This window comes from Sinohyriopsis cumingii, chromosome 3 (genome assembly GCF_028554795.1).
Source record: "Sinohyriopsis cumingii isolate HCF-2022 chromosome 3, ASM2855479v2, whole genome shotgun sequence".
NCBI classification, from domain to species: domain Eukaryota; kingdom Metazoa; phylum Mollusca; class Bivalvia; order Unionida; family Unionidae; genus Sinohyriopsis; species Sinohyriopsis cumingii.
Genome location: NC_142963.1, coordinates 107,278,846 through 107,293,854, shown reverse-complemented (window position 1 = coordinate 107,293,854; position 15,009 = coordinate 107,278,846). Strand labels below are relative to the sequence as shown.

At 37.4% G+C, this 15,009-nt stretch overlaps 1 protein-coding gene across 1 annotated transcript in view; it reads right to left on the bottom strand.

The window, feature by feature from the left end:
• Positions 1–1,580: 1,580 nt before the first annotated feature.
• The window catches only part of LOC149803496 (ovoinhibitor-like), a 68,693-nt gene continuing 55,264 nt past the window's right edge, over positions 1,581–15,009 (bottom strand). Inside the window, exons 4-7 of the mRNA XM_089953223.1 lie at positions 6,359–6,532; positions 4,572–4,690; positions 3,757–3,931; positions 1,581–1,737 (exon numbers count right to left, since the gene is read on the bottom strand). Of these exons, the coding sequence (XP_089809349.1) occupies positions 1,670–1,737; positions 3,757–3,931; positions 4,572–4,690; positions 6,359–6,532 (536 nt within the window). The 3' untranslated portion in view covers positions 1,581–1,669. The remainder of the gene's footprint in view (positions 1,738–3,756; positions 3,932–4,571; positions 4,691–6,358; positions 6,533–15,009) is intronic.

The following is a 15,009-nucleotide window of genomic DNA, read 5'->3' as shown; positions in this document are numbered from 1 at the left end:
AGCCGCCGATAGATTTCACCCAGATGTCGAACATTCCTCAGAAGAAATAAAAGCTCTTGTCAGGGCTACTAAACAGTTGCCATTTTACTAGGGGTTCTAATTTGGTTTGGAACCCCGTTTCGATTAGCCCACCAACCTACCATGATTCTATTTAACACCGTTCAAAATTTGATCCAATAAAACCTACCACGCAACAAAAGATTTGTATGGGCCATTTGTTTCAACCGTTTACTAGACTATCACATAAACACCTGCACTTGATTTTTCAAATTACGGGTTAGGAAATTTCATGACTCAAATCATGCGTGACTATTGTTGTTGTTGTTGTTGTTGTGGGGTTTAACGCCATTTTTCAGCACGATAGGCTATACATGGAGGCCAGTATTAATGATGGAGGAAGAACACGGAAAACCCCGGAAAGAACCACCGACCCACCAGAAGCTACTGGCAAGCTTTCTCACATGCCGACATTGGCTGAATCTTAGACTCGAACCGCCACAGACAGAGGTGAGATGGCAGTGATCCGTAACGAAGAGCGCTTTAGACCACTCGGCCACTCGGGGCCCCACAAAGCGTGACTCTAATTAAACTTGTAGCTCATACAGAATTGGTAATAGGAAAAGCCAAAGCGAGTGTGGGCCGATTCCCACTCGTCTAATTAACACGTGCCCCGATGAGTCTATATTCACGGAACCAAGGCGGCGTCTTGACTAGGGCATCAGTTCTCACCTTGCGTCTTAAAAAATAAACTGTATCAAGATGAGTGTGTGTATGCATTATTCCCACTGTCTTATGTCATGTGCAGCTTAATTACCCCAGAGTCGGACACAGCTGCGTAACGTTTTTTTTTTAAAACAAAAAATTGGAGAAATGTTTTGACTGAAAATTTGCCAGTTATTTCTGGGGTAAAACTTCTGGTATAAAAGTTTCTTTCAATTATGCATTGCGCACATTTTTCAGTGCGTGTGCGCACTTTCACGGAATTATGTGCATGAATATTACCTTTCTATCATATATGAACATAACTGAAGATGCGTTTCGTTGCCGTGTACAGCGTTATCTACGGCGTATAGTTTTAGAATTGCTTGGCGATTTCAAAATACAGCTGTCTGTTCCCTCATTGTAGTACGCATTTCTCTGGCTGTGGATTTGACCATGTTTATGCGTTTATTTTTCTCTAAATCATCGCAATGCAGACGAATCTTGTCATGAATGTGTCCACTGTACGGAATGAGTCTTGAACTGTACATAGACGTATGTGTAAATTTAAAACTTGATTCTTCCTTGCTATTCGTTCTGTATGATGAAACTGTTTTGCTTTGTATGCAAAAAAGATAAAGATCGATTAAAGCATACAAATCTATTGCGCCGAAATGTTCCTTATATATATATATATATATATATATATATATATATATATATATATATATATATATATATATATATATATATATATATATATATATACTACAGAGATATGCGAGAGAGAGAGAGAGAGAGAGAGAAAGAGAGAAGCACACAGAAGAGACTATATCGAGCAGAAATGTGTTTCCATTGTTAATGCATACAAAATATGAATATCGCACAAAAATACTTTATTTTAATACGTCGAAATTAGAAATGTTCTAAAAATTAGTTTCGACATAACTATCCTATTGGTCATACTCGATTAGCCGATGATGGAGAAGTGTCTGCAAATTCCATCATGTGCAACAATAGCTGTCATGGAATCCGGACCTAGAAAGACATCAAATAGAAACAATTATAAATATGCCAGTGCAAACACGCACGATATCAAATAAATAAATAAATAAATAAATAAATAAATTTTTTCGCTAAAGGCAAACAAAGGAACATATTTTCAAGTCTATCCACAAAATCCCAAAGAGAATATAAGATTCAGAGAAGGACAACGAATTTCTCTCGGTCGTTGCACGATGTTACTTTGATAAAGCCTTAAAAAGGCTCTTTCACGGTATGCATGAGGGGAAAAAGAATGCAGACGACATAGCGGATTGTCAAATTAAAAAAAAAATATCTTCCCGTGTATCAAGTTTAAAATTATAAGAATGTAATTGAATATGTTGTTAACATCTTTGCCATCACTGGAAAGTGTGTGCGTGTGTGTGTGTGTGTGTGTGTGTGTGTGTGTGTGTGTGTGTGAGAGAGAGAGAGAGAGAGAGAGAGAGTTGGATTTTGAATGTAGCTTTAACAATTTTTCAGTCATATCTCTACGATGTTTGTAGTGCGGAAGTTTATAGTGGGGCCGACCAGTCCCAACACTAACCTCCTAATGCTGTGTGAGACAGATGCTAATACCATTTTTTACAAGTCTTTTGTATGACTCGGCCAGGGTTCGAACCCGCGACCTCCCGCATCCAAGGCGGACGCTCTAATCACTTAGGACACCAGAGCGGTCCCATCACTTGAAAAGAATGTCTAAATGTGAAGATTTCTCGCCGTTATTAGTCGTAAAGCTGAAAGAATCTGCATGAAAGTTCAGATATTATATGCGTAGCTCTGTTACATCCCAGGCACATTTTATCGGACATAATTTCAGTTTACAAGAAATAGCAACACCACGTCTACACAGTTCATGTTTTCTTTTCCACAGATAAGAAAAGAAAATTATGTGTAATCAATATGTCGAAATATATTTCAGAGTTTTGAAACTCGATGCGTTAAAAGAGAAATTTTCGACTTTATTGGACAACCCGTTGGGTTGCCTGCATCCGAGAACCTTGACATTTATAATTTGAAATGTTCCTCTCACGGTGTTCGCGACATGGCATCATGCTATATACGAGACTGGTGGTCGTGTTTGAAGTTCCTGCAGGACATTTCACTTACGGTATCGTCACGCGGATACATTATCACGGTGTATGCGCATTATTTCACTAATGACCTACGATATGTACACGACGGATCCACGTGGCTATTAAAAGATGGAGGAAACAAAACGCAGTTCTGAAACTGTCATGCAGTATTTTGACTGTTGCAACATATATCGGTTTTTAAGTTGTAGGAGAAAGTGGGGAACATACAGACGTGTCCTAAATATTGTGACAATTTAAAGATATCTGTATCACTTAATGTTTCTTTTCATGAATTAAGTAATTGGTAGCAAGAAAATGTATAATACCCGGTAAAAGCTGCAATATATTACGCAAAGTAGCTTGAGTACGTTACACGACGCAATGACAGCAAAATAAGTTAAGGGCTTCATTTTGATAACCCGTAAAAAGATCTTATTTTTTAAAACTTTGACCAGTTTTCACAGACAGTACTTTGAAAGCTATCTGACATAATGGAAAATTTGAGAGGTATATTATGAGTTCAAATTTACTAATCATCTGTCGCCTTGGATAATTTGTCTGTTAGTTTTATTCAGAAAGACCTGCTAAAATATCTCAACTCCACCAAAACCCTGACTCTTTGAAAAACAAAATAATAAAACACACACACACACACAATTAAAAAATTCTTTTCCACAGTTGCCAAATGTTGGAAGCTTCAGCTGCATTTTGACGAAAATAAACTGTTTTCGTGCAACGTTCGTACTCGTATATAACGCCCACCAAACAAAGAAGAAAATAGTTCCAGATCTGCAGTCGTATATAGGTCGAAAGAACCACCCATAGCTTCGTGCGCGTTATGTACGGCACATCCGGGTCTATGCTGTTTGCAGTTCGGCCCTCGTTATACACAAGCTTATATTGTTGGTGTTTATAAAGCTAACAGTTAAATAGTATGTACCTAATCTGTTTTGTCTTTGCATTTGTTGGCAGTAAATACATTCGTTACGGTACGTGACTCCGTCAGTTCCACACAACAGACCACTCTCTTGATGAGTAAGACATTGGATCTGCAAATTAGTCAGTCCCCCTTCAACAGCAATTGCTCCGGACATCTGATATTTACTGCAATCAATCTGAAGCAATATGAATGTGAGGAGAAAATGGAGCTAGTGAGTCAAAGCCAGTTTTTATTGACATTTCATAGAAAGACGTACCATGAAGCTACTTAAAATTCAAGAAAATGTGTATATAAATAAAATTGAAAGAATATATTTCTAGAATTTCAACAGTATATGGGACTATTTTCAGGTCAGTAAACGGTGCTAGAGAGAAAATAAAGTGTCGATGAAAGAGCACTGGAGTAATAATCTTTATTGACCAGGAGTAACAGTCCATGAAATGATGTTTCAGAGGCGGTTAATGTTGCCCGTTCCTGGAAGATCAAATGCTGTCGCATTTCAATGCAGCCGCTTTACATCCGCCATTTTCAGGCCAGGGAGGTTCCATCACATAATGGTTTTGAATTCTTTGTCTGACTCTTATAATTACACAATTCACGTCCAAAAAAGGAGCCAAAAGGTCGACGCTCACACAGAAAATGAAAGGATCTCGCCATTAAAATTGCAAATAATTCCTATCTGACTATACAGGAAGTAGCCATAAATCTGCAACATTCAGCCTAAAACGTACTTTACAAAGGAAATAAGTAAAATATTTGTGAACCGAATTTATTCTCGTTACACTGTCTTTTGATTGGCAGAAAAAAACACTTACCTTCCTGGATTCAGCCGTCGAATTGTCCTGACACGAACCATGATGTTGTAAATTAACCTGGTGGGTTGTGGACAGTGACATGTACCGACACGTGGACTGGCGAAGGTAGCACTCATTCACTGCAAAGTATCAAATGGAGTACAGAAAGAGGGGAAATCAGAGGGGCTCGTATCGTTGCTTAAACTTCACATGTATATCACGTAGTGGTAATAAACTTTGCACCCATGTATAGCTCAGAGATTCGACTTTTTAGGCCTAAGTCAAATTTGACTTACAACTGTGCACATAAGGAATACCAGCCCGCTTTCCAGCGTTACCGCTGGCCTTGATCGTGCCCACCTAATATTTAAGAGCAATGCGCAGAATGGAAAACTACACTCTCATTGGTCGACCAAAATTGAGATTAATTATCAGCTGGGGCACTATGCACCATATCCTGATCCCGAAACCTGATTGCATGGAAGCCCAAGTGAAATGGCAGACACGTATAGAACAGTTTCATCTATTTCCAGAAAGCCTTTGAGTCCATCAAATACAATCTCGTATGGGCAATATTTAAGACATGCTATGTTGGTAAACAGATCTTGTAGAATAGAAAAGAACGTTCGAAGTCGGCTGTAAGAACTGGACAAGAACCGGAGAGTGGATAGCAAAGACAATAGGTGGCATGTCTACATTCATCCTATTTACACCTTGGTGCATCGAGCAGATATTTTAGTGCTTTGTCCTTAGCGACAGCTATTGGATTTCACGAGTTGCCTCCCTTAGTATGTAATACCAACTTACCAATAGCGTGTAACAGCGATGCATTGTACATCGTCCGAAAATGGTGGAGATAATTGACTGCAAAAGGATACTTTATGAATTTACCATCGAAAAGTATGACCATGTACCAGAAAGAAGCCATTACAGTTTATTTGAGTGAAAGGTATATGTACAAACACAAGCAGTGGAAAACTGCTTATTTATGATTCCATTCAAGTTGTGTGCTCCCCTTGTCTCGATTATGTATGAACAGTCTTCAAATTTGAACCACTTTATTTTTATTAGATTCGGTGGCTTGCTGACGAATCCAATGAAATTTAAAAACCCGAAGCACTGAAATATCTGCTCGATCCGCCAAGGTGTAGATAGGGTTAACATATCGGAAACTTGAATAGCGAAGATGACCGGAGAGTGGATAACAAAGACAATAGGTGGCACGTCTGGATTCAACAATATCTGGCTTGCAGATGAGTGTTGTTCTGTATGCCTGTGACACACTGACACTGAGGAAGCAAGACACTTTATTGGCTTTTGAAATGGGGTGCTACAGGCGAATTCTTCACATCAGCTGGCAACGAAAGATATTAAATAAACCGTATGAGAAACTAAAACGGATATTGTACAAATGAGTATGGAACGAAAATTTAATTTCTTCTGACATATTTGCAGAACTGAGAACAAGACGATGGTTAAATGTGTAGCAATTTGAATTGTGGGTGGAACTGCGTAAAGTATGAATAGAAGAGAGAGGAGAATAAAAAACATAATTAAACACGTTGAATTCGATTTCACTTCATGATTCATTACGGAACTCCCTAATGAACTCTTTTTTCGCTGTCTAAATTTAACATTTGTCCCATGGATAAAGGAGTTCAACGAAATACTAACTCAGCATCAGAACAAACGGAATGGACGTACACAGTAACATAGCCCTTACATATTTTTGCAATGAATAAGAAGATACTCGTAACAGAAAACCCTGTTAGAGAAACATACGAAGAGAAGTGTAATGGACTAGTTACTGTAAGTCAGCCCGTCCGTCCCACAGACTAAATCATTCTCAGTGGGACATCTTAAATGCACGACGTCATCACAGCTGGTATGGATATCTGGGCAAGCTCCTTGAAAGATGAGAGTCAGAGAGTGATGATGTTTGGTTGCGTTGCACTGGGCGTTCATGAAGGCGCACAAGTTATCTGCAAAACATACGGTAAAGTAAGAATGGGCTAAAGCTAGCTTTTCGTCAGTTTATAATTAACATGGCTTGTTTAGGAAATTCTCATATCACCAGTAAATTGTGATAAAATGGTTGATGCATTAATTGGAACCCAATCTGGCAGAAAACTACATTTGAATGTCATCATTATGGCATTGTATTTGTTGTAGTCTTCTTTTTAAATAAATAAAGTGTTAGTAACTGAGGCCGCTTGATCATGGCACATAGCGATGGAATACGGAACGAAAGATTTGGTTCAGCGACTGAAATGGGGAGTATTACATCAAACTGGTGCCAAATGATTCTTTTTAACGTAGCTTCATTTAGCGGCATGTGAAACCGGGGTGCACCTTGAAATCCCTAGAGACCAGTTTCACGTGTGATGTAACTAAACTGAACTAGTAGTATATTGGTTAATTTGTCACAGAACACCTGCGGCGACAACCATACCAATTCACCGTAAGAATGGCAACAAACCCTGACCCTAGGTGCGGTCAGGTGCACCCAAACGTCCAGAGACGGTTGCATCCCGGTCACACCCTGTCACCCCACTTAAAGGAGACACAGAGAAAACAGAAAATCATCACAAGGTTAAATATGTTCATCTTTTACATGTATGGTATAATTTAAAACTTTGTACCAATGATAACTAATGTTACCAAGTTAGGTTGTATTGAACTCCACATTTTTCATAGTGAGATAATTTCAAAGTAACAATGTCGTTATCATTAGAAATTGCTTATCTGTTTATAGGTTTGCATGGGATAAAAGAGTAGTCAGACCTAGGAGAATTTTTAAAATAACACGAAAGAGAACAAAGGTGTTAGATTCTGTATTAAAAACATAAATTAGATACCCTGGATTGACGTAAGAAAGATGCTGATTTTCGAATTACATTTAGTGATCATGATATTAAAATACGCAGCATCCACTCTGAGAACAAGTTGGTTGAATGAAAGTAACTTTTGAGTAAAAATTAAACGGGACAAACGGAAAATAATAATTGCTTTGCATTTAAATTGCCGAAACAGTCCGAATTTCGAAGTGCGAAACAAATCTTTGCAAAATGACCATACTAAATGTCCTTAGGAATATTTGATGTCAGGTAAATGATTTTAAGAGATTTTCTCATTTACAGACTGGAGGACTTAAAGGCACAGCGTACTGGAGGCATGTAATAACATACTGAAAGTACTTTAAATTGTTTTGGCTAGTAAATAACATTTGTCTACCGAAAACAAATGTCCATTGAACTAAACCCAAAAAACAAGAAAACACACGATCATTACAATTTACCATTAAAGGACTGGAGTAACGTTGCAAATTCATGAAATATAATCTTATAATTTTCAACATCTTGCTTTTAAAACAGACATTAACGTTTACAAGTGGTTAGCCTTCAGATATGGCTATTAAAGAACTTGTTAATCTAACCATTCCCGTAAACATTTCACAATTCAGTGCTTGATAGCACATCGACTGCTACCAGTCAAACTGCACCCAGTAAAGAGTCCCTTTATTATCTACGGATAGATGATTACCTCTGGGCCAATTCTGTTTGAAAAAGAAGTTACAGAAAAAATTTAAGTCATAAATAATGACGAAGGCAATATGTGTCATAGGAACGATACGAAAAGTAAATCCAACTTGGTCTGTAAGGTCAGTACATTTTGTGTCACTAAGGTCCAAGTTGTGCATGTGCATGGTTCCAGCACAATCTGAGCTATTTCCTATATATAAATGAGTAAATACATATCAAGTTCTTCTTCGTTATATCCTCACATGCTTGTCCCAGAATGACAACATTGATAGACGATAATGATCTTAATTTTAGACTGCAAGAAAACAACTAGAATAAACATGTTTTGGTAAGAGAAATTGAGAACCATGGAGATTTTGAGAAAATTCAAAGTATCAAACAAGCTTTGAACTGGGTGTAGGCGAGCAGTGCAAGTTTCAGATGGTATGCAAATTCCTTCAAAAATGTCAAGTCGTCAATGTGAGTATATTATTTTCGCATAATAGTGTTACTTACATTTATGCAATTTCTGTTCATGTCTGTAAATTGTAGAGATTATTTATAAATCAGATATTACCACACTAATTTTGTACATGGGTATAGGTTCTATTTTACGATATTAAGTGTGCCTGTAGATTGCATATGATCTATAAATAGATGTTTTTAAGTTTCTCATAATACACATATTCTCGAGTTTGGAGTTTTGTATGGCTGGCTAATTAAAGTCAGGGTGGTTGAGTATTGCAACGCAGTTCACGTCAATACTTATTGTGAAATATTAGATTGAGTATCAAGGTCTGACACGTGGGATACATTGCGAAATATAGGAATACCAACTTGGAGGTGTATATCAGGAGAGAACTGAACAATAAATTCATTCCTAAATCGGAATAATTTCTATTTCGGATTCTTATTTCAGATTTTCTTGTGCTAAAATCAGTTTCCATATTGTTTAATGCTGGGTTTAAAGATAATCTGAGAGGAGACATTTGTCTGAATTATTAATTGGAATCATACAGTGCTCATTATATTAAAATATTATTATTCGACTATTACAAATTTATTCAAAGGAGTTCTGCATAATGCCATTGTGATACTTCAAAAATAATAGGAGACCAGTACATTCATGTATTTGAAATTCATTCGGAATATTCAATTCTTTTGGACTTGAATAAAACTCTTAATGATTTTTTTGGATTAAATTCATAATACTGTAAGTTCCTCTAATACCTTCGTTTTATAACTTTGATGATTAAATTATTTGTTAAGTTTTACAAAACCTTTGGTTTTGCTTCTTTCTGTTACTTAGTTTATGTTCATAAAGTCATAAGAAAAGCCATGACATCTTCAAATCTATAAAAGTTAAAAATGTTCCTTGACATACTAAACATACTGATAATTTCAACTGATAAACATGACTTACTGAGTGAAACGTTTTGGATCTAATTCCTGATACACTGTTTGGGCTTTTTTACTTAATGCCTAGTCAAATATTTTATTTAAATATGTTCCTCTCTAAATGTTTATGCTTTATATCTCTTAAGGATCGAACTTACAAGCAAATCTTGTTGGAATGTATTTGGTCTTTTTAATTACTACATTTCAGTTTTTGCATAGCACTATTACAGTTTGTTCCTGTAGGAAAAAATACTTTCAAAATCATAAAAATAATATGTGGAATGTTTTAATTGGTATTTAGAGATTTTTTAAATTATTTCATATGTTTACCGTCTTCAGGCATTCATCTATCGAGTTTACCCAATATGTAAGCTGGTTTTTCGTCTTCTGATAATATTTCTGGTGCATACAATATCATGTATGTATGTATGTATGTATGTATGTATGTATGTATGTATGTATGTATGTATGTATGTATGTATGTATGTATGCATGCATGAATGTATGTAAATTTATTTTATTTTTGTGACACCAATCTTTAAATTTTTTGCAAAGTTCCAAAGTAATGGTGCGTTCCATTTCTGTGGTCATTTAAACCACCCCACCGAAATATGAACAGCATGCCCATATTCTATCATCTACTTTCAAAGGTAAATTTGGTTTCTCTTCACTCGGCTGATGTCTCTATGTTTATGTATTTCATAAAAGTTATGGATGTATAAAATTCATTCACAAATTTTGAAATGTGCTCTTTTTTTTACAAGACATCCATCAAGACAATGACTTTGGTCTGTCAACATGCTCGCTTGGTGTGTATCAACCGTTTGTTCATTTTCCACACTGATTCAAGCTGCTTTATATGTGGGCCCCTCTTCAGGCCCCTAGCTATGTTGGCTGGTAACCTTCGATGAGTCCCCACCCCCATTGATACAAGCTGCTTGTTCTTAATCCATTGAAGAAATCTATGTATGAGTGTCCTCTGGGTGGTTGATACCTATCAAATTGTCATATTAATTATTCCCTTTTTCCTGTTCAACTTTGGTGTGCAAAATGTCATACAAATGTTCAATGACATCATTCAGTTCAACTCTGTTCATTGTATTAACAGGCCTTGATCTGTGGCGAAACCATCTTTACTCGGCCTTTTTCCCCTCTTGAGTAGTTTGTTTTATACGTAATTGAGCTTTAACTGAACCAACTTGTCGATTTTTTTATACTGATGATGTTCTTCAAATATGACACTAATTCGGTGTACTACAGAGAGATCATGAGGCCTCTGATACTAACTCGGTACTCTACAGAGAGATCAAGGGGCCTCTGATACTAATTCCGTTTATCACACACAGACCATGAGGCCTCTGATACTAACAATGTATGCTATACACACAGACTAAGAGGCCTCTGATATTAAATTGGTATGTCACACACACACACACTGACCATGAGGCCTTTGATACTAATTCGGTACGTCGCACACACAGACCACGAGGCCTTTGATACTAATTCGGTATGTTACACACACAGCCCACGAGGTCTTTGTAACTAATTCGGTAAGTCACATACACATAGGCCAATAGGCCTCTGATACTAATTCGGTATGTCACACACGCAGACCAAGAGGCCATTGTTACAAATTTGTTTACAACATCTGTATACTAGCATGCTAGAAGACGATATGTAGTGTTCACTGCTCTCCGATCATTGGTCTGACACGTCTAGAATATATATATATATATATATATATATATATATATATATATATATATATATATATATATATATATATATATATATATATATATATATATATATATATATATATATATTGTAACGGCCAAGCTAGGTCCTGATAATACTATCTTGGAGTATCGCACCAAGGATGAGTATGCTTCTTATCAGCGGACTAAGGAGGGGGAGAATGGAGTAAAAGTAGTTAATAGGGACGATTCAGCCTCAATGGGAATTAGCATTAAAAACCACCCTGGGACTGTTTAGCCTCAATGGAAATTTAACATTAACCACCCTGGGACTGTTTAGCCTCAAGGGAAATTTAACATGGACGAAAAATCGTGGGACTGTTTAGCCTCAAGGGGAATTCAACATGTTAATATGGGAATAAACAGGGTGGGACTGTTTAGCCTCAAGGGCATATGAACAATGGTAAAAAAGTCTTGGGTCACTCTTTTTTTTTTTAAATAAAAAATAAAAATAAAAAAATGGGGTAGGCAATGGAAAGTCAATCTCTTTTCGAGAAATGTGGGTGGCCCTGAAAAGGGCCTTTGGGTTTCTTCTTCTTCTAATTTCTTCTATTTCTCCACCAACTTCTTATTTTCTGTCCTACACTCTTTCTCTTCTTTTCTTTCTTTTCTTCCTTTTTTTCTCTTCTTTCTTCTTCTCCTCCTCTGCTCATTTTCTTCTTCTTTTTCAATTTTTTCATTCCATGCTCTTATCCTTATCCTTTCCTCTTCATCCTCCTTCTCCTCCTTTATTTCTTTCATCACAGCACTTATCATTTCCTTTAATTTTCTTAATTTGTAAATCTCCATCTTCACTCGATGTGGGCTATAAGAATAGTGATCCTCGTTTAACCTCACTAACATTTGCTCCATCGTACCCAAATTGTCCAGGACGTCTTGCAATGTTTTCATTTTATCAAGCTGGTTCGAAGCCATCTTCTTTTTTTATTCTTTGTAGAATGGTTTGAACGACGAATACTGTGGGCTCTTATAGTGAAAGCGCGGACGTGATGGAAAACATCCCTCTAAGACATAAAATTGATATTACCTAGATCATGACCAAACAACGCGCGGACGTGAAGGAAAACATCCCCTACTTTTCTCATTTCATATGATCTACTATCCACATACGTGAAGCAGCAATAAACTAACCAAAATCTACCATTCACACAAACCAAGCATCAAAATCAAATCCTATTCAAACCCCTAATCTACTATCCACACACGCAAAGCATTAAAATGAAACCCTAATCTGCTATTCACACTAACCTATGCTAGCCCTTATTAACACACAATCATATATATTAACTTATACACTCACACTATGAAAAAGAGTCAGTGTTTATATTCACACTGCTCTAGATACACACATTGGCAAATCGATTGTTATTTCTTTTCTAGAGTATTGGGTAGCCCTGAAAAGGGCTGTTTATTTTTAAACTCCATGACTCCTGGTTAATGATGGCACCTTCCTGGCCTGGCACCACACACACATCTTCTTCCCCAGTCTTTTTTCACTCGTTTTGGGGGAAGAGCAGAGGCGGGATAAGTGGCTTCAGAATCCCAATTTTCTGTCTCTGGGATTCTGAAATTTCCTCTCTCCTCTTCTTTGTTTCTTCTCTCCTCCTCTTCTTTGTTTCTTCTCTCCTCCTCTTTAATCCTTCCCTCTTCTACTAGAGCCTCTGCAGCCAGCTCATTCACTATATGCCTGGCATATTCAAGGTGTACATGAAGTTCAAGCAGTTTTGCTAGTCTGGTGTTCATTCTCTTGATCAATCAACAAGGGTAGCTAGACTGCCGAACGATTTTTAATTTATACTGAAAGCGCGGACGTGATGGAAAACATCCCCTAAAACAAAATTGATCTTACCTAGATCATGACCAAACAACGCGCGGACCTAAAAGAAACATTCACTCACTTTTTTATACTGCCCATCACTATTCTAAAAAAATTTATTAAATAAATAATATACTATTCACATACGCAAAGCAATCCAATCAAACCCCCAAATCTACTCTCCCACACCTCAAACAACAAAAAAACATGATCTTAATCTACTATCCACACCAACGTACGTCAGCACTTACAAACACACAATCCTATACACAAACACATACACTCTCACTATAAAAAAGAGTTAGTGTTTATTTTCACACTACTCTACTTACACACATTGGCAAATCGATTGTTATTTCTTTTCTAGAGTATTGGGGTAGCCCTGAAAAGGGCTGTTTTTTTTGTTTGCTATGGCAATCTTTTAGTTTCTAAGAATGCGACGTCCTCTGAGGATAGACTTTCTGACGATAGGTCTGCTTCTTCGGAAAGAGAAGAAGAACTCTTTGGTGTCGATACGACAATCGACAAAGCCTCTGTCAGGTTCAGGTTCCTGCTGCTGCTGTTGTTGTTGTTGTTGCTGCTGCTGTCTCTGAAGTCTGTACTTCTCTGTCCATTCTTCTTTCTCCCTGCTCACTTCTTCTCTGAAGAGCTCTTCTATCAGGTCTTCAGTGACTTTTAACATTCTCACATTCTCTATCTCTTCAGCTTTCGGTATCAGACTGTGTCTGACCCTATGCAAATTCACGTAGGCTTCGTTGAGCTTAGCTAGTTTGGAGCACATCTTCGTAGGAGGATGAGTCGACAATGGATGGTTAGACTGGAAACTGCCCCGGTTCTTAAAGTCAAAGCGCGGACGTGAAGGAAAACATCCCTCCACGGTTTTCGAGCCGGAACGATCAATCAGTGTCATGAGAGAGATAGAGAGAAGTCAAAGAGCATGAATCAACATTCTTATAGCCAAACAAACCACAAAGGCATTTTTTTCAAAACACAACATTTTTTATTCAAAAATCACTTAACACTAACCAACAACTCTAACACTTTTAACAATAATCCAACAATATAACATCAAACATTTTTTTTCAAATGACAAACATTTTTTTTTTCAATTCACACTCTACTTTAAACAGGGCTGACAACGTTGTGAATGAAATTGTGATTTCCACTGTTGGAAGTCATTAGGCCATTGATGGACACTACGTTTCCTAGCTTGAGACAAAAGATAAGCATAATGGTCACAAAACCATCGATCTACTTTCACATCGTTTCTTGAAGAAGAACGAGGATCAAAATGAGTCACTAAATATTCTAAGGAATAACCCAGGCTGCGATGATGCAGAAAATACACACAGTACTGTCCGCACACCAAGGAATCTGTGCCTTGTAATTTCACATTATTGAATCGGGTGGTCTGAGCATTTCTTCTCATAAAGTCGATGATATCGTCTTCCAAAGGGGGCAATCCGTACGAATCGAAATATTCTACACATCCTTCTTGAGGAAAGTAGACGGCTACCCAGTGGGTTCCTGGGAGATGACTGTCGTCCGTGTTGATGACGTAAGCTTGATGGTCTTGAGGTTTGCGATGAGGGAGTTCATCTTTAGCACAGACGACAGGATTCCAAGAAGCCGTATACGAATTGTGGTTCAAAAGGTGATAAAGTTCCCAGGTATCCATTGATTTGTGTGTTTTCTTCTTCACAGGTAATAATATGTCATCAATTCGATCCTGACTTTTTGCTTGAAAATGTCTGACAAATAACCGTTTCTTCGTTTCGTCTCCTCACTCTGATTCAGGAGAGCTTCGATACGATGGATCTCTTGAGTGGTTAATGGTGGACAAGAATGTTCACGCAAGTCTTTATACCACTGATGCAACACGACTTCGTCCGAGATGAGACTCTAAGCTTCGTCCAGATACTCGTCCAATTTTTCTTCTTGACTCAGCATCAGGCATTTATCGTGTT